The 25864-nt window shown below is 40.4% G+C and overlaps 1 protein-coding gene across 2 annotated transcripts in view; it reads right to left on the reverse strand.

The window, feature by feature from the left end:
* The window catches only part of CDH8 (cadherin 8), a 354528-nt gene that overhangs the window by 36339 nt on the left and 292325 nt on the right, over positions 1–25864 (reverse strand). For both annotated transcript variants that reach the window (XM_066349106.1, XM_066349107.1), the window contains one exon: positions 24793–24910. In XM_066349106.1, coding sequence (XP_066205203.1) covers positions 24793–24910 — 118 coding nt within the window. The remainder of the gene's footprint in view (positions 1–24792; positions 24911–25864) is intronic.

Genomic DNA, 25864 nt, shown 5'->3' on the forward strand with positions numbered 1-25864 from the left:
TTTTGTCATCTTGGTTATTGGTTTTCTATTCTCAAGGCAAAGGTCCTCATTCACTCTGGGGATGTCTGGGCCATGGCTGAGCCGAAGTTCTCTGTTTGCAGGATCGGGTGCTGCGGTTGGCACATATGTTCCTTATCTTCTACGTCATCTTTTCTTTCCAGTTTTCATCTCTTGGATTGAGGCACTATCAAGTCTCTCCTTTCTCCATCTAGTGATCCTTAGAACAGTCATCACGGGTGTCCCCTTCTCCCAGAAATCCTCACCTGTCCTCCCTTCCCACCCCATCCTCATTGAGATCTCTTTGTCTGGGATCTAAGAACCCCAGACCCAGGCAGGCGAACCAGTAAGCAGGGTAGAGACTAAGGACGCCAGCGGCATTGGTGAAGAGATGGATTGTGAGGGGGATCTTGTATCCCTTATATTTGTCACAGTATCTATTTCTGATAAGCCACAAGAGCTCAGTTAACTTTTGTTAGATGTATAGGAATGCATCAATAAAAGGAAAAATGAATAAAAAAGAGCTTCTGTTTTACTTAGTCATAATCCTCTTTGAAAACATACTGAAAAAGAGTAAAAAATGCACAATTTATATGCATTTAACCGTTCAACCAACATTTCTTGACCACCTTGACTGTCTTCCTGATAACCTTGCCATTGACAGTCACAGAATATTTTTGCTTTTTTAGATGATAATAAAGTGGTGTTCAGGGAAGCACATTGTTATCTACTTTGAAATTATTAATATGTAGCAAAACCAGTGTGTTTTTTTTTTATCATAGGAATGCAGATGTAGCCTAGAGGTTTGGTGACCACATACTTTAGAAACAAAATACTTTAGAAAGAAAAGAGGTAATTAGTTACAATTCAGCCTCCAAATACTTTAGAAACAAAAGAGGTAATTATTTACAACTAGAATGCTGGAGCAACCAGTATCCCCCTGGAATGAACCTGGCCAACTGTGGTGAAAGTTGACCCTATCGAGAGGGAAAAGGCAACGGATTTATGACTGTTACTCAATTTCCAAAGTCAAATGATCACCAGCTCTATGAAGATCCTCCCCATCAGAGAGTTCAACTGACTTGTCTGAGATTGTCCATGAACCATGATTTTATCTATTTCTCTCACTCACTCCTCCTGCTATGTGTCGTAACTCCCGTTCGATGGATTCCTTCCTACAGATCTATACCGCTATCTTGTGACTCTGCTGCATTTCCCCCCTCAGAGAGGATGGAGAGAGTGTGCACTGAGCTTGTTAGGGGGTGCTGAAATAACTGCCCCCCAAGCATGTCTGTGCATGTGTACGAGCAAATGTTGAGCTGTACCCTGATGTTGCCAGTTAGGAAGAAAAACTACCATTTTCCCTTGACTGAAAGAGAGTAGGTGCTGATTGTCCTGGTATTTTGACCATATCTAAACCAGTCAGGGGTTAAACGATAATAACCAAAGGTCATTGGAAGCCAACCTCCCCAAGCAAAAATAATAGAACAAGCAATAAACCTCTATTATCCTATAGAATGTGATTATCTGGAGGAAGATGGTACTGAATGATAAGTAGTCTGGTTATCCTTTTTTTTGCAAAAATGTTTACAATAATTTTGTCTGTAATAATATCCCTGGAGAATCCCCTTCTCCACTGGATCTGGAATTAACCACATGTCTTATTTTGGCCAATGGGATAATAGAAGATGTGGCCAAGTATTTGATGCTTGCCCCTTTTTCTTGTACCTGGGTATCTTGTAATCAACCCCAGGTGGACAAGTGTGGACTCGCTTTCTGGTAGATGAAACATACATTGTTAAATTATCTCTATGTCTTGGTTAACATGAATAATTGTTATTTTAGGAAGCCATGTTAAACCATCCAGTACCAGCTCAACCAGCCCAGACCAGAAAAATTACCCAGATGACATATAAAATCATAAGAAATGGTAAAGATGTATTGTTTTAAGCTGCTAAGCATTGGGTTACTTTGTGACGCAGAAAAGCCAACTGTTAAAGAACTAAGGACCTTAAAAAAGGGTTATTGTAAAAATAAAATCTAAGTGATCTTTGGGAGCCAGGACAGAGGTTGAAATAGAAGTCAGAGAACTTTTAGCAAATGACAGAAAAGCAGCAAGGAATCTATTAGCTTTTTAGCGGAGGCTACCCAAGGGCTGAGGAAACTGCTACAGCAAACTGGTAGTCGTCAGTTATACCGTGGTCAACTGCGTTACATAGTAGCGAAAAATATTTATTGCAACATAACAGATTTTTTTAAGCCCCTTTGCAGACTTTGGTGGGATATTTTCCCAGCAAAATGTTGGAAGTGTCAGTTGGCTACTTTTAGTAACATGTGATAAGGCAGAGGAAAAAAAGAGATAAACTAAAACAAAATAATAGCAAAAATAAATATTTATTTTGTAAGCACTATTTAATGGAATTTTGGAGCTGGGGCTTACTGGGCTGAAAAATAAAATTGTTTTTCAATTCCTGTCTCTCAAACAGTAAAAGAGTCTCAGAGTATAAAGTGACCTAGAGTAGAAGTCAGCAAACCATGACCCTTGGACCAAATCCAACCTACCACCTGTTTTTGTAAACAGTTTTACTGGAAGTAGTCATGCCCATTGGTTTGTGTGTTATTTGCTGATTTCTCACTAGAAAGGCAGCAACAAACAGATGTAACAAAGAGCATATAGCCCACAAAGCATTTTCTGTTCCTTTATGAAAAAAGTTTGCCAACCCCTCTCATGGGGTAAAGTTCAAACAAAGGGTGTGACTACCCTTTGTTAACATCTGTAAGATTTAAGATGGGACTTCATAGAGAATCTTGACTAGAAGACGTCTTTAGGGCCTTGTTTTCAAGCAGGCTGATATACTGAAAGCACAAAGAGAGATTTCTCAAAGAGAATAATAGATACGGTGTCTGAAGCCATGGACTGGATCTGCTTTAGACTCATAGGAAACCTACAGAGGTAGTAAAAGAATCACCAGCATAATTAAAATTATCTAAAACAGTTTCAATTTAAAACGAAGACTCACACACCTACCAGATGAGACTACTCAACTAACAACACGAGATATTTCTTGTAGAAAACAAAGGATTCCTCAAGGGATGATCCAAGAACATAGAGGGCAGAGTCCAGGGCAGTGGTAATCAATGAAGTCGGAGCTGTGCTCGAAGAGTAGACCTGGTTCATCCCCCACCCTTGAAATAAGAAGATCTGACAACAGGTGCCCAGGTGCATTTTAGAATTGCTATGGACTAGTGACATCTACAGATATCTCACATTCCTCCCCTACTATAATGGGAATCTCTAGTCCAATTATCCTTTTTTACTTTCACCGTTTTGCTTACTTTGGTACAGTCATCTTTTTTTTTTTTTCAGAGACAGAGAGAGAGTCAGAGAGAGGGACAGATAGGGACAGACAGACAGGAACGGAGAGAGATGAGAAGCATTCAATCATTAGTTTTTCATTGTGACACCTTAGTTGTTCATTGATTGCTTTCTCATATGTGCCTTGACTAGGGGGCTACAGCAGACCGAGTAACCCTTTGCTTGAGCCAGCAACCTTGGGTCCAAGCTGGTGAGCTTTGCTCAAACCAGATGAGCCCACACTCAAGCTGGCGACCTCGGGGTCTCGAACCTGGGTCCTCCGCATCCCAGTCCAATGCTCTATCCACTGTGCCACCGCCTGGTCAGGCCAGTCATCAATTTCAATCCAGACTGCAGCCAAGAAGGTAAGAGAAGGTTGAGTCTTGAAAGGCCTTAACTGAAGGAATAGGTAGAGATCACTAAGAGCAAAGATGTGTCATTAGAGACCAAAGGTAAGACTGCTCACGCTGTCCTATGGTCCATTACTATGTACAGATGTGAAAGTTAGACAGTGAAGAAGGCTGATGGGGGGGAAAAATGGAATCATTTGAAACATGGTATTGGAGGAGAGCTCTACAGATTCCCTGGACCACCAGGAAGAGGAACAAGTGAGTCTTAGAGCAAATTAAGCCTGAAACATTTTTGGAGGCAAAAACGATGACATTGAAGCTCTCCTACTTCGGGCACATCATCAGAAGGCAAGGGTGTTTGGAAAAGACAATGATTTCTGGGGAAAATACAAAACAACAGGAAAAGAAAGCCCAAAATGAGACAGATTTACTCCAGAAAAGAAGCCATAGGTACGAGTCTACAGGAGCCAAGCAGGGCTATTGAGCTCAGGGCACTGTGGACATCACTCACGCACAGGGTCACCAGGAGCTGGTGCCAAGTTAACAGCATATAACACAAGGGCACAGACAACGTGTCTTTACAGCTCATAGTCCCCTGACTGAGAGAAGCTGACACTGAGAAATCTCATCTGCATCCAGACCTGTCCCAGAGCACCACAAGCTAACACTAATTGCAGGAGTTTTTAGGGAAAGCCTGGGACAAGGGTGAGCATATATCCAATGTGAGAAGACTCTTGGGGACTGTGGACAGAAGGCAGACAGTGGTGGGTGACAGAAAGTGGTCAAGAATACACATTGCTCTTTCAATCAAAGAGTGAAGTCTCTTTTCCCATCCCGACTGCGGGCTGGCCTCAGGACTGACCGACTTTGGTTAAAAGAATGTGCTAGAAGTGACCATGTGCAAGTTCTAGGCCTAGGAATAAGGACAACCTGAAGGATCTGCTCTCCCTCTGGGAAACCGGCCACCACTTGAGCCCGGATTAAGCTTCCAGAGGAGGAGAAATCAGTGGGAATGAGGTCCCTGCTGTCCCAGGTAAAACCCCACATGGGGGAGTGACCCATGGTAAGAGAGAGCAGCTGGTCCTGGCCCAGACCGGAACTCCAAAGCCAAGCACAGCAGCACAACTTGCAGAGGTTGCTGTGTTATTACGTTACCTGTAAGTTAAACTTTATTGAGTGTCAAAGTCAGACCCTGAGATCCCGGGGGGTAGCCTAGAGACTCCAGGTCATAAAGACGGGACAGAGGAAATGAGATACGGAGCAAGGAAGTGAAATGAAACCAGCTCCCTTGTTCAAATGTTCCCAGGACCCCTTCCGGTTACTAGTTCAGGCTGAATAATAACAGTCGCTACTTTATATGCAGCAGCATCTACGTGGTAGGCACTCCACACACAAATGATAGCCATTATTAGGCATCACACTCCGTGGTAAATGTTTTACATCATTACCACACTGAATCCTAAAAATCACTGATATGAGGCATTATTAACCCAGCCTCACAAATAAAGTAACAGCAGCGCCCAGACCTTCAATCATGGACCCACAGAGTTGGTAAGTGGCAGAGCAAGGAGTTCCATTTGACTCTATCATAATCGAAAACCTGTGTTCTTCTTCCCGGGATTGCTCTGGCTTTTGGCAGATGGAAATCCTAGACAGTGAGAGTTCTTCGTCACATACAAACTGTGACAATCGATTACTTACTGTGTGCTTTGTTTTCAGAAGAGCCTTTCTGTAAGCGAAGGGGAAGGTTGGACAAGCTGTCCACACCACATAGTGGGTTCTACATTGAGCAAGACTGACTCTCCAGTATATTTTAACATCCAGTGACTTTACTCTGGAGAAAGCCTCTGGTATCATTGGTTTCCAAGTTATATCTTGAGCTCTATTCTATTGGGAGTGATGGGGCCATGGGAAACGGATTGGGTCTTCCACTGGGTCCCTTAGCTGTGTTTCAATCACAGAAATGTCACATCTATGTGTTCTATATAATTAGAGAGCACTGAAAAATATAGCTCAATAAAAGAATTCCTTTAAGAAAAAAGAAAAAAACAAGTTGAATACTTTTGCTGTATACAAATTCCTATAGTGTAGATGGGTCTTATAGACCACTGGGGCATGAGCGAGAAAGCCATTTTCCAAAGGCCCTCACAGATAAATGTTTGCTAGAGATACAAATAGACCTTAGAAATCAGAAACCCTGCTTCCTTCTCCCTGTTGGACCTGCAAAGAGGCTGTTAGTACATGAAGCTGCCCATTGATCGTGATGTGCAGAGATTCTGTTAAGTGCCGGTATGTCCAAAGGATTTAGCTGAATATTTAAATAATATATTACCATAGCGTGTCTTGAGCTGGGATGAATGGGAAGTAACCAGCTCTAAATTTATTAAAATTTTACCTGGGCCACCTTTAGACCAGGTCATGACCAATTCACTTACACAGTGACCTCTGCAATCAGCGGCAAAGCAGGGATATTAGACAGAATGACCTTGTGGGCGCTGTCCTGTACATCATAGAGTGTTTAGCAACTTCTTCGTCCTTTACCTACTTGAGGCCTGTAGTGCCCTCCCCCTCCCCCACTGTGACATCTGCAGACATTGCTAAATGTCTCCTGGACTGAAAAACCACCTTCCGTTGTGAACCACTGGTCTGACCTAGGAACTAATATTATGTACTTGATCATTAATGCTTAAATATACAAAAGCAAACTAAACTCACAATCTAAAAAAAATAAAAACACACTGCGCCTCATCTTAGAAAGCAAAGACAGAAAGTGATTTAAGACGAAGGCAGCTTTTTAGAGTATTCGGTTTTGTTGTTTTTTCTTAACTGATTTATGGTAACTGAGTTGTGCAGGCACTGAAGTGTTTGTGGATGTTTCAAAATGGCCTGCTTTTCATGAACATCAAATTTTTGATCTATTTGCAGAAAAAAAGAAATGGATTGATAGCTGCTATCAAATTTGATAGCAGATCCTGGATATATATATAAAAAAAGTTTTCTCGCTGTAAAATTTTAGCCGCCTGTCACTTACATTATATTATGTCACATCTCACAATGACATATTGCAGTGTAATGCAATGTAAGTCACATAATAGACAACCGCAATTCATAACTTTCTGAGAAGGGAGAATCATTCTTTACTGAGCGGCTTCCCAAGGGAAGTAAAGGGATCCCTCTGCTGGGATTGTTCACAGCACTGATGTTCCTGGCTTGTTCGTGACTCATCTTCTCATTCTATCCAGACTCTCTCTTTTTCCAACCTGCCTTCCTTTTAAAACTGGCCTTCTTCCATTTCTTTGGATTGTGATACTACTGTCAATCAAGTGGCTTACCTCCAGTGGGAGGTGGGGACTGACCCACGAGGACCCATCAGGGGTCTCAGGGGCTGCTGCTAGCCCAAGGTTGCATTTGTGTGGATGAAAAAACAAAACAAAACCGATTCACCTACATAATCAATAATATTGTAATAACTATGTGTGGTGCCGGGTGAACCCTGGAAATATCAGTGGAAACGCTTTGTAAAGGATATGATTGTGTATCCACTATGCTGTATACCTGACACTAACACAATATAATATTGAATGTCATCTGTAATTGGAAAATAAAATAGAAAGAAACGCAGGTTCACCTTGGGGAAGCTACAGCCTGGATGGATTCAAGGACGCGGGTTAGAAACGATGGCTTTCTGACAAGGGGACAAAGGAAGACTCATGGGGATCATAAGCCCTCAAGGGGATGTGGGCTGGTTTTCTTCTGCTGGGGGTCTTGAACACGGGCCAACTCACACAGCTGCGCACAGCAGCCCTGAGAACACTGCATCCCCATAAACACAGAGAGGAGGCGCCACTGGCTACCTGCTCATCGCGGAGACCAAACCTGAACCTGTCAACCAGTGATTGATGTGGAACCTGGGGGGAAGATGTCGCATCTAAAACCCGGGTCTGAGAGATCTGCGTGGACTGCCTGCTCTGTGAGCTCCCTTTCTCACTCATTGGAGAGAAGACACTGGGAAGGCAAGACGGACAGAAAGGAGAGAAATAGCACAAGGGGAGAAACAGGGGCCAACGGCATCCTTGGGCACCTGGATCTGCTCAGGACAGCCACTGGTTAAACTCTGGTTTCTGTTATTTGAGCCTATTCACCTTTATAGTTCAGGTAGTTCAAATGGCGTTTTCTGTCGCTTGTAAGCAAATAAGTTTTAATAAACATATGTATTCTCTCCGTCTAACTTCTTTTTTCTAAGAGAAGGATGAGCTCTTCTGCGTGAAATCGGATGAAAGTCATTCATTCATTCATCCATTCATTCATTCAAGAGTCTCTCACGTTCTTTAAACATAGCCACCATTTATTCATCTTCCTTTTGGGGCCATGTATTCTTCTCTGAGCTGACATTTTTTTTAGAATCCTTGTGACGCTGTAAGTTATTTGTGGATGTGTCCATTTTAAGAAAAGACTAAGGCAGAGAGATGCTCATCCAGTGTTGGCTAGCAAGTTGCAGAGCCCACGGACGGAGCCCGGCCGGTGGGAGACGGCCCCTCTGCCTCACACGGCTGTCTCCGCCATGGCTCACTTTCACTGCTCTGGTCGCCGAGAATATCTTATGTATCAGAAGCCTGAGGAAGATAAGGATTGTGTGGGATCCAGGATAACAGAAGCACAGCTGCGACCTCCCATGTCCCATCCCGTCCCTCCAGTTTTCTCTGCATCAGAACATTCTTCCCTCTCAGCCCTCTCAGAGAACAAACAAACGCATGCCATGCCATACATCCCGAGGCTCAGACCCGCTGTAAGGTGACAGATCTTGCTCCTGTAAACCCAACATCGAATGGGCCTAAAGGGTGGAGCTTATAGGAACCCAGGAATTGGCTGGCAAACCATAGACGCTACCTGTTTAACCCTCAGAGGGGAGGTTTTATATAGATAACTAAATCCCTTAAGTTCCAGCACCTGAAGCCAGATTCATTTTTTCCTTGCCAACTTTGTTATTCAGTCCACCTGAATAATATTCCTAAAAAGCTTTGCTATTTTTTCCCCTGTTCTCTACCATTTCCACATTGCCAGCACCCTTCTAAGGTGGAAGGGCCCGGTAAGAGAAGTTCTGTGGTGCTAAACGTCCATGTTCTATACTTGAAAACCAGACCCAGCCTGTACCCTGTTAACGTAGTTCCTGGAGAATCTTGTTCAACTCAGATTTGGATTTTAAATTCTCACTTTGCAATTCCAACATTGGAAATTTCGTTTTTGAGAGAAATGAGTAAGTAATTCCCTGTTGATGGTACTTTGCTTATTTGGAAGACATTTGTACTAAAGGATTAAGCAAGTGAGTCTATAATAAAAACGATGACTGCCTTTGGGGATGTGCTTCTTGACAGCTTTTCTACTTTGGCCATATTCTAACTGCAGTGGAGCGTGGCTAACATAAACGTCACACCCAGCATTGATTTTGTACTTAGGCTCCTGATCATTTTCTCTAGTTCTGTCTGTAAGCCAACAGGCTCTCCATCAGGTTTATTCATCAGGCTACTGTGTTTCACTGATTCTGAGGTGTCTTTTTTTCTTTTTTTATGTTTTTATATCTGTGAACTTAGGCTGGGTCTCATAGTTGAGGGCACATTGTATTTAATTGTCAGCTCTTTAATGAAACATATTTTTTAAGCTAGATGTAAGTTAATGACCAAACTCATTACCTGTATCTTACATTTGATGAAATTAAAGATTTAAAGTGTGAGATTAGAGTTTGGGGTTTGGAAAAGTAAAGGGTATAGGTAATGTGTGGCCTGACGTGGTCTCGGGCCACCATGAATGATCTGTCATGGTCAAAATGACTCACTGGACTCCACTGACGTATGGGTCCAATGTCCCAGCTTGACTTCCTATTTTGTTCCATAAAAACATAACCCCAGAAATATCCAAGGAAAGAATACAGATCTATATCAGGAGTTAGGTGTTTACATGACTCTAATTGTAGCTCATTTAAATGTCACATCATCTTACTAAAAAGAATGTAAAAACTGTTTATGTGAATCATAGTGCTACAAAAGTCCCATTTACAGAAAATGGTAAATATTTCTGAAGGCTTTCTCTTTTCATTTAATGCATTTTAGACAGTTGGTATTTTAAAAGGTTAAATAATTTAGCTGTGTTCTCTTTGTCCTAATTAGTTGTGTATATGCTTGAGTTACTAAACATGATCATTAAATAAGATAACGAAGAGTAAATAAAATATAAATAATTAGGAATAATTGGTGATTTTTCTCTTGAAGTTTTCCAGTATTATCTAAATACCTTCTGTTCGATGGATTCCTATGAGTTTTAGTGATTTAGAGATGCGAAAAAAAGCAAAAGGAACACCTATGTAGGAATGGAAACTCACATTTTATGAGTAATGTACACATTTTTTCTTTACCAAAGGAACACTACCCGCCTTCCAACCAGTGGAATGGAAGGCAGACTTTCTCCATTTCTGATAGATTATTTTTGGTTCACCATGATTACTGTTGCTATTGCTGGTATTGTTTTACTCTAGAGATTTCAGCTTTTCAATTGATGTAGCTTCAGATTTTGGCAATAGTTACTTTGTCAGTTGTGTTATTTTGGCATTCACTTTTCTGTATCTTTTATACTGGAGGTCTCCAAACTTTTTACACAGGGGGCCAGTTCACTGTCCCTCAGACCGTTGGAGGGCCGGACTATAAAAAAAACAACAACTATGAACAAATCCCTATGCACACTGCACATATCTTATTTTAAAGTAAAAAAACAAAATGGGAACAAATACAATATTTAAAATAAAGAACAAGTAAATTTAAATCAACAAACTGACCAAGTATTTCAATGGTAACTATGGGCCTGCCTTTGGCTAATGAGATGGTCAATGTGCTCCTCTCACTGACCACCAATGAAAGAGGTACCCCTTCTGGAAGTGCGGCGGGGGCGGATAAATGGCCTCAGGGGGCCGCATGCGGCCCGCGGCCGTAGTTTGGGGACCCCTGTTCTATGCCATTATCCAAATCTTTCTATGGTTTTGTTAAATCCAGAGTGAGAAGTTGTGCACGGCTGACACAGGGCTGTTCACCCAATCAGGGGTTCCTGTTGCCTCCCGAAGCCTAGGACACGAAAGCTGCATGTTTCTCAGTAACTCGGTATCGCTGAGTGACTTGCAAAGACCACCGTGTGGGTCACACACATACAGTCTGAATCATGCTTTACATGTACTAGATGTTAAACAGTAGGCATAATAATTATTTTGTGTCCTAGGACTGCAATACCCACAATAGATCACTTGACTCTACTTATTTATTTATTTATTTATCTATTTATTTATTTATTTTTGATCTGTTCTGTTTTTACCCAACACAAACTGTGTGGGTCCTCTCTAATGCTTAGCGGGTGGTTTCTACCGTCCATAGTTGGAAAAAAGGAAACACACTTATTTGATGCCTTCACTTGATCTGAGCCAAAAGGCTGAGAAATGATGGAAGTGCAACTATTTGAAAAGTATAAATAAGATGTCAACAGTTGTACTGAGTACATATTCTAGGAGAGAAGTGCAAAAGCTGTGTTCTTGGTGAGAGGGCAGCGTTAGCGAGCTGGTGTCCACATTCCATGCCTGGCACACCGAGGACCATATCTGACCTTCAATTTCCTCCTCTCTATAACGGCGATAGTAACACTTAGCCCAAACTTTTATATGTACTGATAGATGGATAGATCTGAAATAATAGGTAGTCAATCATTTTCACTATTTTTTTTATTCTTGCACTTTGACATATAGCTCATTTAGGTATGTAGGTTGTGTTAAAATAACCATAGGACTTCTAATTAAAACCCTAAAAAGAAATGTACTCATGTTTTCTAATCTCTATAATCACTTTTATGTTTCTCAATAAAAGTTATTTTATAAGCAATTATATTTCTATGGTATGTGATATTAGATAGGTTATTCTTTGAAAAAAAATCCTTGCAAATTTAAACATCCATTTTGGAATACATACTTATTTTTGAAACAAGATAAGTTATAATAGCAGTAACATGGGGCATAAGTTTTCTTATTATTTCTCCCTTACTCAATCTAATTTGAAGTTTATATAATTACCTGCATATATTTTAGTGGGTTATTTTTTTGTTTTGTTTTGTTTTTACTTTTGGGGGGAAAAGATAAATTAAGTTTAGGTAATTGCCTCTTAACCATACTAAAACTTTTTTGGTTGAACTCTAGCCTACAAATACTTATAAAAAAGGCAAGTTTTATGTCAACTCAAAATGTATGTTTTAGAATATGACCAAAGTATTTATTTTTAATATTTAAAAATATGCACTGCAAAATTTCTTCATCTATATATTACTAATGTACATAATATGTTTATGTCAATTTACTTCCTAGCTCATTAGCAATGTGTGTGTGTGTGTGTGTGTGTGTGTGTGTGTGTGTGCAAATCTCCTGAATGTGTAGGACCCATCTATTATCCTATGAAAAACATCAAGAATGGATGTAAATATATTCAAAATACTAAGAACTACCTCACTAATTTATTTTAGTAAATCAAGTAAAGGTTTATGATCATAGAGTTTAAGGATCTTCACAAATCATTTTTTTTTTTTTTTTGTATTTTTCTGAAATTGCAAACAGGGAGGCAGTCAGACAGACTCCCGCATGCGCTCGACTGGGATCCACCCACATGCCCACCAGGGGACGATGCTATGCCCATCTGGGGTGTCGCTCTGCCGCAACCAGAGCCATTCTAGTTCCTGAGGCAGAGGCCACAGAGCCATCCTCAGCGCCCGGGCCAACTTTGCTCCAATGGAGCCTTGGCTGCGGGAGGGGAAGAGAGAGACAGAGAGGAAGGAGGGGGGGGTGGAGAAGCAGATGGGCACCTCTCCTGTGTGCCCTGGCCGGGAATTGAACCCAGGACTCCTGCACACCAGGCGTATGCTCTACCACTGAGCCAACCGGCCAGGGCCCACAAATCATTTTATTTTACTTGTCTTTTAAAAACATTTTTGTCAAAAACAACAACAACAACAACTTTTGGTTATTTCCTATTTTGCCTTTAATGACTTGTAGATCTGACTACTCTGTATTAACTGTGACAGAAACTGCTACACATAACGTGTGTCTTATTTCTACAAAACTTTATTCAGACTCTACTTTGAGAGATCTTTCTGATAAATGAAAATTTAATCCAATAATTAAATATCTTTCTAAAACTCTCCTATATCCTGTCTCCAGCCTGAGAATTTAAGCAAGGCTTACCAATTCTGAACCATTGAAACTGTGTGTAGTATCATATTGAGTTCTTTTGGTGTATGAGAATCATTTGTTTCTTTAATATGTCAGAGTTCTGCCCGAATATTCTAAGCGAACCTATAATTCTGTAGAACTCTATCTTTCAATAATCGTATTCAATATTTTAATATGGATGAGGTTCGGTACAGTAACTTCTAGTGTAATGGTCACTTCCATAAGCACTATGTCTTTTGAAGGTTGATCTCGCAGCGCATCACGTGAGAGCCAGGTAGTGCCTTTGGCATCTCTCCTTCGTTCTTTCCTTTCTCCCTCACTGCAATTTTGCTTTAACATCATCAAACACGGTCTGTTTTGGGAAGTCGAAAGCCTTGCCCGAAGTCCCATCTTTATTAATCAGCGGATGTGGGACTTGTCTGATTTTAAAGTTTGTGATTTTCTTTCTCCTAAGACCATGCGCTTGCACACTGGGTATGATAGAATAGATGAATCCCCTTACACCCCCAGCACGAACCCATTTGTTTCTTCCAAGGAGAAGCTGAAGTCCGGGTGGAAGTAAATCACAGGTGACCTTGATGAGATTAGCAGTGACTGTCTGGCCACGTGAAGGCAAGAAACTCAGGGAAGGATGGTTCCGCTCAGCAGACCAGGTATAGTATCACCTTTTTTCTCTCCGACTGCCCTAAGATAAACAGCCTTCGAAAGGCTGAGGGTAATATACTCAAGCAATAAAGGGAGAAAATCCCAGTAGGCAATCTACTAGGATGAAAACAGGGCAATGAGTAACCCAGAGAGGTCCAAGGACAGCAATTACTATCTCCATCTATAAAGGGCGCCAGCACATTCATTCTGGTGACACCGTAGAGGACAGACAGAATAGGAAACAGAGAGAAAATGAATTCAATGTCATGTCCGGAAACCAGCATTCTCTAGTTGCCAAGGACCCTCGGTAAACATTACACATTGAAAATGAGCTAAAACCTGTTCACTGATGGGTGTGTGAACCAACTACTCATGGAAAATGGAAAAAGGAATGGAATGCATATAATGAGATTTGAATCAGAAGTATACTGGATTTTAATAACACTATAAATAAAGAGGATCACCGGCCGCAGCCCACGGGCAATGCTAAAGCGCAGATGATAGTAATGTCTATAGATCTCTGTGAATTTGGAGAGCACTCACCAACATGATCTGCCTCTGCACCCAGAAATACTATGGATTGTGTTGTGTGGTTCAACATAGTTTGTCTACACTCAAGCAGATAAGAACAACAATCTGAAACTCACATGGAGAATTAGTTGTCTATGACCACAGACGTGTATATGTCGCTACCCTGATCAGCCAAATGCTCTGTGAAACGGGAGATAGGAAATCTATGCAAGCCTAATTCTTCTTTATGTAGGACCAGTTTCACAAGTTGGTCAACATCTAAGAAGAAACTTTGTTTATGACACTGTAGAAGTTAGACTATGTAATCAGAGCGCTTTGCAGGCTAGCCTGTGAATTTCTCCACTGTCTAACAAAGTGGTAGTCAACCTAGACCAGGGGTCTCAAACTCAACTCAGCATGTGGGCCGCAGAGCAAGATCACAGCCGTTTGGCGGGCCACACTAGGTCTACAAAAGGCAACTGTTACACAATACTTTTCAGTGTCACAAAACGACCAGAAACTGTAGTTCTCATCACAACTGCTGTTAACTAAGCTAATATCTAGCTAGGATGCTAGAGAAATGAAAAATACAAGTAGGCCCCTAGGTTTACTTAATTTTATCCAAAATATTTTGAACTTCGTGGATTAGTCTGCAGGCCACACAAAATTGTTTGGCGGGCCGCATGCGGCCCGCGGGCCGCGAGTTTGAGACCCCTGACCTAGACCCTACCACCCACTAGCGGGCATTCCAGCTTTCATGGTAGGTGGTAGCAGGGCAACCAAAGTATAAATAAAAAGATAGATTTAACTATAGTAAGTTGTTTTATAAAGATTTATTCTGCCAAACTTAGTGAAAATCAGACATAAAGTACTTGGTAAGTAATTATTATTATATGCTTTAACCTGCTGTAACTCTGCTTTATAAATTTTATAAAGTAAAGTTACTTCCCTACTTTATAAATCACCATTACTGTGGAACTGGTGGGCGGTTAGAAAATTTTACTACTAACAGAGATACAAAAGTGGGCGGTAGGTATAAAAAGATTGACTACCCCTGGTCTAACAGAAATCCATGTTAAATTACACCACTCTTCTTTGAGAATTCAAACTGGCGTAAGACTGAGTCCTCAGAGGAGAACAAAAATACACCACACATGAGGATAAAATTGTGGCTATTTTATTCACTGCTTTATTTCCAATTTCCAGGGTAGTGCCTGGCACATGGTAGATGCTAAGAAAAAATAGGTGTGGAATGAGTGAATAAAGATATGACCTGTTATTAATAACCTCAGAGGACAGTGGAGAAGATGTTCCCTGACTCACGTGTATGCCTTAGCCATTAGCACACAGTCCTGCAGAGCAGAACAGCCAAATTGCACAGAAACTGGGAACCACGCTCCCACTCTGCTCACAGGAGAAGGGAACCTGGCTTATTCTGAATGATTGGCAGTTAGCTAGATAGGAAAGGGAGGTAGCAGAGGATGCATATTCCTGCCGAAAGGAAAGGAATGGGGATTTAAAACAGCATCATTGGGTTTGCACGATCAAGCTGACGGTTGTGTAAGATGACAATGAGGTGTAAGGGAGAGAGTAAAGGAAAATACAGTTGGAGAAATAGACATGCACCATCATTACTCTTTTTAAAAGTAAACCATCATTGCCTGACCAGGTGGTGGCACAGTGGATAGAGCGTAGGACCGGAACACAGAGGACCCAGGTTTGAAACCCCGAAGTCACCATTGTGAGTGTGGGCTCATCCCGCTTGAGCGTGGGGTCGCTGGCTTGAGCATGGGATCATAGACATGACCCCATGGTCGCTGGCCTGAAGCCTAAGGTCACTGGCTTGAGCTCAAGGTCATTGGCTTGTGCAAGGGGTCACGCACTTTGCTTCAGCCCCCCGATCAAGGCACATATGAGAAAGCAATCGATGAACAACTAAGGTGCCACATGAAAAATGGATGTTTCTCATCTCTCTCCACTCCTGTCTGTCCCTATCTGTCCTTCTATCTGTCTCTCTGTTTGTCACACACACACACACACAAACTGTCACTATCTTTTTAAAAAATATCTTTGAAGTTATGTATTTAGCATCAGTGATCTTCATAATCTGGCCACTTACTAGGCACTCCTAGCTCTTACCATCCTTATCAACTCTCTAATATCCCCTTTGCCAATATACAGAGAGCTGTATGCACTAGGATCGAGATACAGGAAACTTAGTCCTATGGAAACCTACCCATTTTGATACTATTTTTATTCTTTGATCACATTACGATATGAGGGTTATATTCAAAGAACAGCTTCAGTGACACAAATACCCTTCTATCACATTTCTCCTTTCCCTCTGTCTTACTCATGGCCAATATTTAGAGCCATGTTCTATCATTAAACCCTCCGATAAGGGACTTGAATAGCATATTGTTTGTTATCACACAAATGCCTTTTTTCAGGTTCCTTATTATTATTTTTGTTTGTTCAGTTGGGTAGGTAAGAGAGATTAAGAACATTCACCAAGTGTAAAAACAGAAAAAGAGAGAAAAGAAGTTAATATTTATTGAGTAATTTCAATTTACTAGAAACTGAAGTTAGCACCTTTATTTTACTTAAATTATTATAATATTTTCCTATTCAAAACAACATAGGGGTAAATATTATTTCCATTTTATAGATAAAGATTTAAGACTATTTAGTTTTTGTTGTTGCTGTTTTGTGCAAGTTCTCACATGTTATAATCAGAAGAACTGGGATTCAGACCTAAATATTCCTACCTATGAAGTCTGTGCTGTCCTGTAGTCCACAGGGTCTCTCTTTCATCATTTATTCTAATTCATTCTGAGTCACTCTTTTTTTTTATTTTTTTTAGGCGAGAGGAGGGAAGATAGTGAGGTACACTCTCACATGAGCCCTAACTAGGATTCACCCGGCAACCCCATCTAGGACCAATGTTCAAATACAGAGTTATTTTTAGAGCCAGAGGCTCTAAAATAACACGCTCCAATGGAGCTATCCTCAGTGCCGGGGGCCATGCTTGAACCAATCAAGCCACTGGCTATGGAAGGAGAAGAGGAAAAGAAGGGGGAGAGGGAGGAGGAGAGAAGAAGCAAATGGTCATTTCTCTTGTGTGCCCTGATCAGGAATTGAACCTGAGACATCCATACGCTGAAATGATGCTCTATCCATCTAGCAACCAGCCAGGCCCCCAAGTCAACTCTAAATGTGTATCTACATGAGAGTCCTCTTTCTGTTTTTTAAGTTATTTCTCTGCCTTCCATATCAACTTTTATAGAATAAGGGATTCAAAGCACATGGTGTGTGTTATTCAGGTCACATCTCTAAACAGAATGCGACGTGAGCCTAATGTCGTGTCTATCCAGCACTCAAGCTCATTCCCAATGCAAACTTCTGTGCTGAAAGGAGACACGATGATTGTCAGCTACACAGAATACTTTTTTAGAAAAGAAGGATTTGCATAGACTGACAGCACATTTTGTTTCCTCATTCAAATTTAATGTTTGCTTGTGCTTACCGAGGACAGTCATGTTTATTCGGCACCCACAAAATCCCCAGGTCTATTAGTATGCTTGTAAATAGATGGTAAATCAGTAAATAGCATTATTCTTTAATGGCACAAGCAAAAAAAACAATGGCCCAAACAAGATTTGATAAATTAAAAAAATATTATCTGAATAAGTCTTTATACTCCTCCTGATATTCAATTGATTCCTTTATTTTAAAATTTTTCTTTTGAAGCAAAAGTCACAGACAGCAGAGTCTCATAGGGAAGGCTCGATGCCCTAGGGCATCTTTAAGATAGCTGAGGTACCTTGAAGATTACTAGGCATGTGACAATTTATTTCTTAGTTTTTCCCTTTCCAAATTCTTCAGAATCAGAATGCTCTGTAAGGACCAGAAATGACTGCTAGCCAATGGACAGAGAAGCTCTCAATTAATCCATAACTTTGAATAGCAGATTGGACAACTAGACATATAAGTAAGTCTACGTGCCATGTATCTAAATTATATCCCCAGTAGTCAATTATTTCAAATCTGCCTGAACAGTTGGTGGCGCAGTAGATAGAGCATAGAACTGGGATGCTGAGGACCCAGGTTAGAACACCTAAGATTGCCAGCTTGAGTGTGGGCTCACCAACTTGAGTGCAGAGTCGCTGGCTTGAGCATGCAATCATAGACATGACCTCATGTTTGCTGGCTCGAGCCCAAGGTCGGTGGCTTGTGCAAGGGGTCACTGGCTCAGCTGGACACCCCCCCCCCCATCAAGGCACATATGAGAAAGCAATCAATGAACAGCTAAGGTGCTGCAACAACGAATTGATGCTTCTCATCTCTCTCCCTTCCTGTCTGTCTGCCCTTGTCTGTCCCTCTCTCTGTCTAAAAAAAGAAAATCTCAAAACAAAACTGTCTCCCATAACATATACTGAAAAATAGACACTCTGTCTGGCCAGACCAATAACTTTAGGATTTTCAATGTTTGCAAATAAAATTCTTAACTTCTAAAAGCAAAACACTCTTGTATTTTCACTTTAAAAAGAATAGGAAATATATGGAAACTATATAAAATAAGAAGACTTTTACAAAAAGTACTCAAAACAAAGAAAATCTTGTTTTCTGGACCAAACTGTACAGTCATAGGCAACTTGGGAAGTGGAAGTAAAGATCTGTTATCTGTTTTTCTTAGCTTGCACATCGTCCTTAATTACAGTTTAGATGACAAAATGAAACATAAATGGTTTTTTATCAACGGAACACTGCTGGAAGCATAAACAATAAATTATGAATTACTGAAGCAGAAACTTTTCGGATCATGTATGCATAATGCTCTTCTGCATATCTGGGATCCCAGGCGGACCTCCTGTCTCATGCAAATTGAGCACTACCTTTTCTGAGTCAACCTTGAGACTAAAAGTGCCCTGCTTCAGATGAGTAAGAGATGACTGACGCCTGAGATAAAAAAGATCTCTAGTCAATGTTGGGTGCTGTGTGTGGTGTTGGGGAAAGCCCATTGCACAAGCTGAGTAGACGGGGTCAGCATCCTGGAAACGTCCATACGTAGGTATTCATTATCACACTCATACAAACCCAGTTTTCACTTGCTGTTTAGGTATGGTTGCCTGGGAAGCCCCTAAATAATGGATCTGCTTAGCAGAGGGTTGGAGTCTTTCGTAAAGGCCACCTGCGGAAAGAGATGCTATTTCAGAAAGTTCTCTGTTAGCCTCAAAGCAGCCCGGAGTACTGGAAGAAATGAAGGAGGTCTGAGGTGGCCAGAGAGAGGACAACTGGCTTACCAAGGTGGGCCTTTCTGTTGTTGGGTCATCAGGAAGGCCTTTCAGATCCGGTTCAGCCCAGATTGGGTGCAGCTGGCTTAAGACAACTGCGAGAGGGATGCTCTCAGCCTCAGCCCCTACGCCTGACAGGAGAGACGGAGGATGGAGGGTCCACTCGGGCTGGCTTGAAAACCAGAAACCCACTTCCATTTCAGGCAGCAAATTTTAGTTTTCCGACAAGAGAACTCTGAGATAAGATGACGTTACTCAAAAGAGCAAAGAAAAAACTGTTTCCACAGAGATGCATGTTGGAAGGTTGTGGGTGATTTAAAACAATTCGATACACTAGAATGGAAAGTCATCTTACTAAGTTGGAAGTCGGGGTTAGCCATTGGGTGAAGAAAGCTGAGCTTCATTTTGGCAAAGGAGAAAGAGAAAATATAAAAAATCCTTCATATTCAAAATCAATTCTAGAAACCCTGCAGTGATTCCTGTGGCTGGTAAACATTTTCATTATTTCCTCACCTTCTCCTCCTCCTTCTTTTTCATCCTCTTTTATCTTTCTATTATAAAACCCTTTAGACTGCAACACGTTGCTAAGAAGATTTCTTGCAATGCAACCTAGTGAGGATCAGGTTATGCACAATTACCCATGAGACCACTTTCAGAATTACTGTACCACATTCAAAACTCCATGGAGTTTCCTGACCAGGCAGTGGCACAGTGGATAAAGCATTGGCCTGGGACACAGAGGACCCAGGTTTGATAACCTGAGGTAGCTGGCTTGAGTGAGAGCTCATGCTTGAGCACGGGGATGCTGGCTTTAGTGTGGGATCATAGACATGACCCCATGGTCACTGGCTTGAAGCCCAAGGTTACTGGCTTGAGCAAGGGGTCACTGGCTCAGCTGGAGTCCCCTGGTCAAGGCATATATGAGAAGCAATCAGTGAACTAAGGTGCCACAATGAAGAATTGGTGCTTCTCATCTCCCTCTCTTCCTGTCTCTCTGACCCTGTCTTCCCCCAGACCCACTAAAATAAATAAGTAAACAAACAAAGAAACAAACCAATAAATGGAGTTAAAGCTTCAAAGGGACCTGGCTGAGAATGACAAGCCAGAGGAGAGAAAACTAAATCCAAAGGGAATCTATGAATTCCTAGGTCCAATGGGAATCTAGAAATTAACAGATTCATACTGTGAGGATCTTGTCCCATTTACTGATGAGGGTTTTCCTATGAGCCTTACACTGTGCTCAAGGCTATCTAGGCACTGGGTTGTGCATATCCATCACAGCACTTCTGTAGGGCAAATAAGTATTGTTATTCTGGTATTACAAATGACGACACTGCAGCTGAAAGTCACTTGCCTGCAGTCAGAGTTCTTACAAGAAAGGATTCTAGAGGACATCAAGACACATCAAACCAACTGCTTGAAGTTGGCCAAATCAGGTGAAACGGGAAACCCACAAACAAAGCATGAATTATATTCTAAACGTGTAACCATGTCATGGACACTGACATAACCCAAGGCTCATTTATTCCCTAGGGCTAGTCACTATCTATAGTGTCCTAATCAATGACCATGATTATGCCATTAGAGTAAGAGTCTTATCAATAGAATTTTGATCAAAAGGAAGACACTAAGAAGAGAAAAAATACAGTCACCTGGTACTCTGGTTCCCCAGTTGTCTTTTTTTAAGCCTCACCAAGCTGCGATTAACTCAAGTTCACAATCTATTTCTTCTCTTCCCACAGGCCCTCCTTAGGGAGCAGAGCTTTATGCTTTTCCTCACGTCTCTCTACACCTGGTTCAAATATGAACTTCAGTATGACATATGAAGAGTCCCATTGCCCCAGACTGCTTTCTGGCTTTTCTAGTCAAATCTTGTACCTACATTGTGCAGGTTAGATGAGATCAGCTTTCTAAAGTCCTCAAATTTTCGGCAAGATATTTCTGTACCTGAAAAAGGTCCACTTATCTTTCCTGTCTTATTAAATTTGTTATCTTCCACTTTCACGGTTGGAATGGAAACCAATACTGAAATGGGGTCGGAAAAGCTCCTTTTGTTTTTAAATTCACCCAACTGGAAGACGGGGAAACCAACGTCTGGGCATATGCTTTAGACAATTCGAGGTGCTATGACTATTTGGTATGTACACGTGATACAAATGGCTCATCGTATTTCTGACCTTTGCTTTCACCTTTATTCATATTAAAGGTTGCTTTCCTATTCTGGCAGAAATATGATTCTCATACATTCTGAAAGAGAATTATATGTGAAATCACTCAACTGTGTAGGAGACAAGAGACAGCTAATTTCTATCTCATTTTGTCTATGATTTTGAGTCAGTCGGCTGAAAATTACACTAGGACCAATCTATGAGAGAAGGAGAAGATCACAGTAACTTCAAGTTGAAAGACACAGCTGCTAGTTTCTTAGAAAACACCAAATACTGGAACCACGTTCTTTAAAGACCTGACTTAAAAGGGGGATCATCCACCCATCAATTATGAATTTGAATACTGTGGCTATCTCAGAATCCTAACCTTCATCTAGTGGGAGGAGTAAATCTTGTAAATTATAATGCTCTCAGGAGAGAAACATCAGGGATGGATCATTTTAAAGTTCATTGTAAAAATAAATTAAAAAACCCCAATTCAAATCATATATATCCTTGATTCCTTCCATGTCTTAAGCATAAAGTATACCCTAGTTTTAAAATAAATAATGTCTAATATTTAGACTTTTGGTTGTGTGCGTATGTGTTCTCTCATCATTAATGACAGGAATGAGGAATAGGCTTACAAGATATCTATGTACCCACCTTTTTATTTATATATCTCCAACATTTTAAACCTGACAATTTCTTTCCATTACTTTGATTTCACATGTTAAGAGTGAAATTGCTTTTTTATATCACAGTGACTATTCAGATACCAAAAAGTAGTGGTCCATAAAGCAAAACTCATGAATTTCTAGTATAGAAAAAGGGAGATATTCTAAACACCTGAATACCTGTGGATTCATAGAATATTCCATGGAGATATTAAATATTTGGATACTAAATTCGTAATCATACTGAACATATGTGTTAGTTTCTATAATCTAGTCTTGCTTTATGGTTTTTACAGGCTTAAATATAAATAGTATCCCCTTCCACTTTAAAAAAACGCCCTAAGTGAAATAATAGGTGATATGATCATTCTTTACAAAATAAAATAAACACATAATTTACACTAAGCAATCGTGGAATAAAGAGTGCTCTTTCTGTCCTCAGTAATTTTGCAGTAGCTGGCTTCTGTGTTTCTCAACTATTTCACACACACACACACACACACACACACACACACACACACACACACCCCTGAGAAGTAAGTCAAAACTGTAGCCTCCATTTTCTAGTTTCAAAACAAAACCGATAACCCACATGCCTTTAAATGTTCTAGTGCAGGATTTCCTGAAACATGAAGGAGCTAAAATTTGGTTCTTTAAGTGTAGAAGCTTTCACGTTCTCCTAGTTACAAATATTAGAGGAAACATATGACATTCTTTCACTGTAGAACTGAAATGCCCTCTTTAAAAGGTTTAAGGAATAATAAATATACTGTAGTACAAAACTAGACTTCCACTGACACCCAATAACAACCTCTCATCCATTCAAATATGTCCATGTAATACCTTCCATGGGCACATGTATAACAGGCATATCTTGAAACTGCAGAAACCACAGAAAATTTCAAAACCTCAGAACCTTTGGGATGGAAATACATTTCTTCACAGAGAATATTTCAATGTATTTTATACATAGGGCATTTCATACACAAAATGAACAGCTGAGACCGATTAGTTAAAAAAATCACAGTAAGCAGTGAGCACACAGGCGTGGACTTTCAGCTCAGTTTGGACTTCCTGAGAGGACTCTCGTCTGAGCCATATTTATGTGACTTCCAAAAAGAAAGAAAGAAAGAAAACTCGACGGTGTGAACTGAAAAACAAAGGCAGTATCATTGGATGAGAGTTCCTAATTAGCAGAGTCTAAACAATGGGCACTCCATTCCCGAGGAGGAAGAAGGGGATTTTGTCTCCACCGTGCTCATCACAGAGGAAGCTAGATGAATGAGTAATATCGCTAGAGTGACTTTCTCATTTCCTCTTCTGCGAGGCAGCCACATCTATCAAAGCATTCCCACAGAACCAAGCAGCATTATGTTAAAAGGTAAGGCCATAATATATTTAACAAGAGCCATAAAATGTTATTCTATTTCATAAAGGAAGTTGTTTCCAAATCCACTGGCTCCCTGAAACAGAACACGGCCAACAATCCAAACCAATGCCATGGACTGCATTCTACTCTGCTAATTGAACAACGCTTTTATATAGCCCATGTATAAATCTAGACAAATGTCTACAGTAAAGCCAGAAGAGAGCCTCAGACAATACATTTATTTTGCTAATCATTCTAAAACAGCTGAAACTAAGACTTACACACATCCGAGCCAAAATAAACAGTCAAGAATCCTTGTTAAACAGACACCAGCTTGGAGGAAAAAAAAATGTATGCATGAGATAGACTTTTTATTCTTTCCCAGTACCTGCCTGGGCCCATAGAAACTTCTTACAATATTACTGATTAGATCCCCTATGCTGAACTTTACATCCCATGACTGTTCCGTAACTGCTAATCTGTACTTCTCTATCTCTTCACCCTTTTCACCCGGCCCCCAACCCCCATCCCCGATGAAAGACTTTTTTTTAATAATAATCTATGACCTGTATATGTACTAGACAATAGTTAAGAGAAACAATTAACCCAAGCTTGGTTCTCAAGAACTAATGATATACATTAAATGTTCTCTATGAGTGAAAGGCTTTAATAAAATCAGTTCATACTAGCTCCACAATAATGCTGGTGAGGAGTGTCCTTCAAGAAGGATTGTCCGATCTAATTGCTATTGTCAACATTGGTACAGGTTAAAAATAAATACCTCTAATGTGTACCCACAAACCAGGCACCATCAGCATAGGCTTTCCCTAAAGACTTGGTAAACATTCAATTAAATCCTAACAACTGCAGAGTGTAAGCCAGATCCTCCCCTCACAGATATCTCAGTATTTCAAAATATCTGCAACTTTCATTAAGGGTTAAACCTTACAGTCCATTTTTAAACATAAAATGACTGAAGTTCGCCCTGGGATAAAATTAACACCCACATTAACAGTCTTCGTATCGATCGCTTCAATATTGGAAAGAGGATGGGATGCCATTACCATTCCATTAGGCTGAGCAGCTGGATTTCAACTGCTCCTGAATGAAAAAAATTAGCTTCTTATATTTGCAATCATATTATGAACGCACACACCTTATTTTCCAGTTTATATGTTACTCTGCTTCTCAATGTTAATATATTTACCTTCATTTTTCTTGATGGTAAAATTCGGATTGTTGACCATTTCGGGAAGAAGACTGTATAAGAAATAATGTCCATTTTTGGGATCATCTTTGTCCATGGCACTCACTGTTTGAATAACCTGCAACATAAAATTTGACGTCAGCATTTCTGATGACATCCATGGGTGGAACTTCCCTATAAAAACCGAGTGACATCCTTTTTGGCCCAAGGACTCCTTTTCAATATTCTAAATTATCATGGATGGTTTGTGCCAAGAAGAAGGAGGAACATGCATCATTTTCAAACCTTTGCTTTGATTAGCTGATGAAAATTAAAGTCATTACCATTGTGTCCATTTAGTGCCCAGGGCTTGAAATAGCATAGTTAAGGGCATCTGAAAATTTCCACTGGGCAATTAGATGTTTCTTTCCAATTGAGTAAATGCAGGCATCTAGAATAAGATTTGGAATTGTTACAGTGATTGCAGTGTGGCTTTGGGGATGACCTTGGAGGTAAAGGACTTAAAATTTTGAATCCTCACAACTCCTCTTTAATTCTCCTGCTCAGGTTGCAAGTATGTGCCAAAGAGAATGTTACTCCGCACAGATATCATTGCAACAAATCTTCCTGAAGACTCGCATCTGTTCCCACCCAATATTGAACACTGTTGTTAAAGCTAGTGGATAACACATGCAAACAATGCTTTGGAGTGTATCCTGTGCTGAATAAGTTATAGGGATTAGAAGAATTACCACTGTGCAGAGAACTGTTTGGATAGCTATGCGTACTTGGAATTGGCGTCGGTTGAATGTGCTTATTTCATTTGCAAAGCTGCATTAACTTAGGGTTAAGTTATTTCTTGGGATGTCAGAGAATTAGCTTAATAATTCATATTTATGATCCTGTGATATTAATCACTTCCATATGAAACCTTGGGCAACAGCTAATGTAGAAAAAATTATAGCTTATACTTCATTATGAGTAACTACAACACAATTTCTACAAGGAATGCCCATGAAGCATGACAGTCAAGGTGATATCAAATTTACTCTACAAAATTAACAGGGAAATTCTCTCACGTTTATGAAATTTA

This window comes from Saccopteryx leptura, chromosome 9 (genome assembly GCF_036850995.1).
Source record: "Saccopteryx leptura isolate mSacLep1 chromosome 9, mSacLep1_pri_phased_curated, whole genome shotgun sequence".
In the NCBI taxonomy this organism is placed as follows: domain Eukaryota; kingdom Metazoa; phylum Chordata; class Mammalia; order Chiroptera; family Emballonuridae; genus Saccopteryx; species Saccopteryx leptura.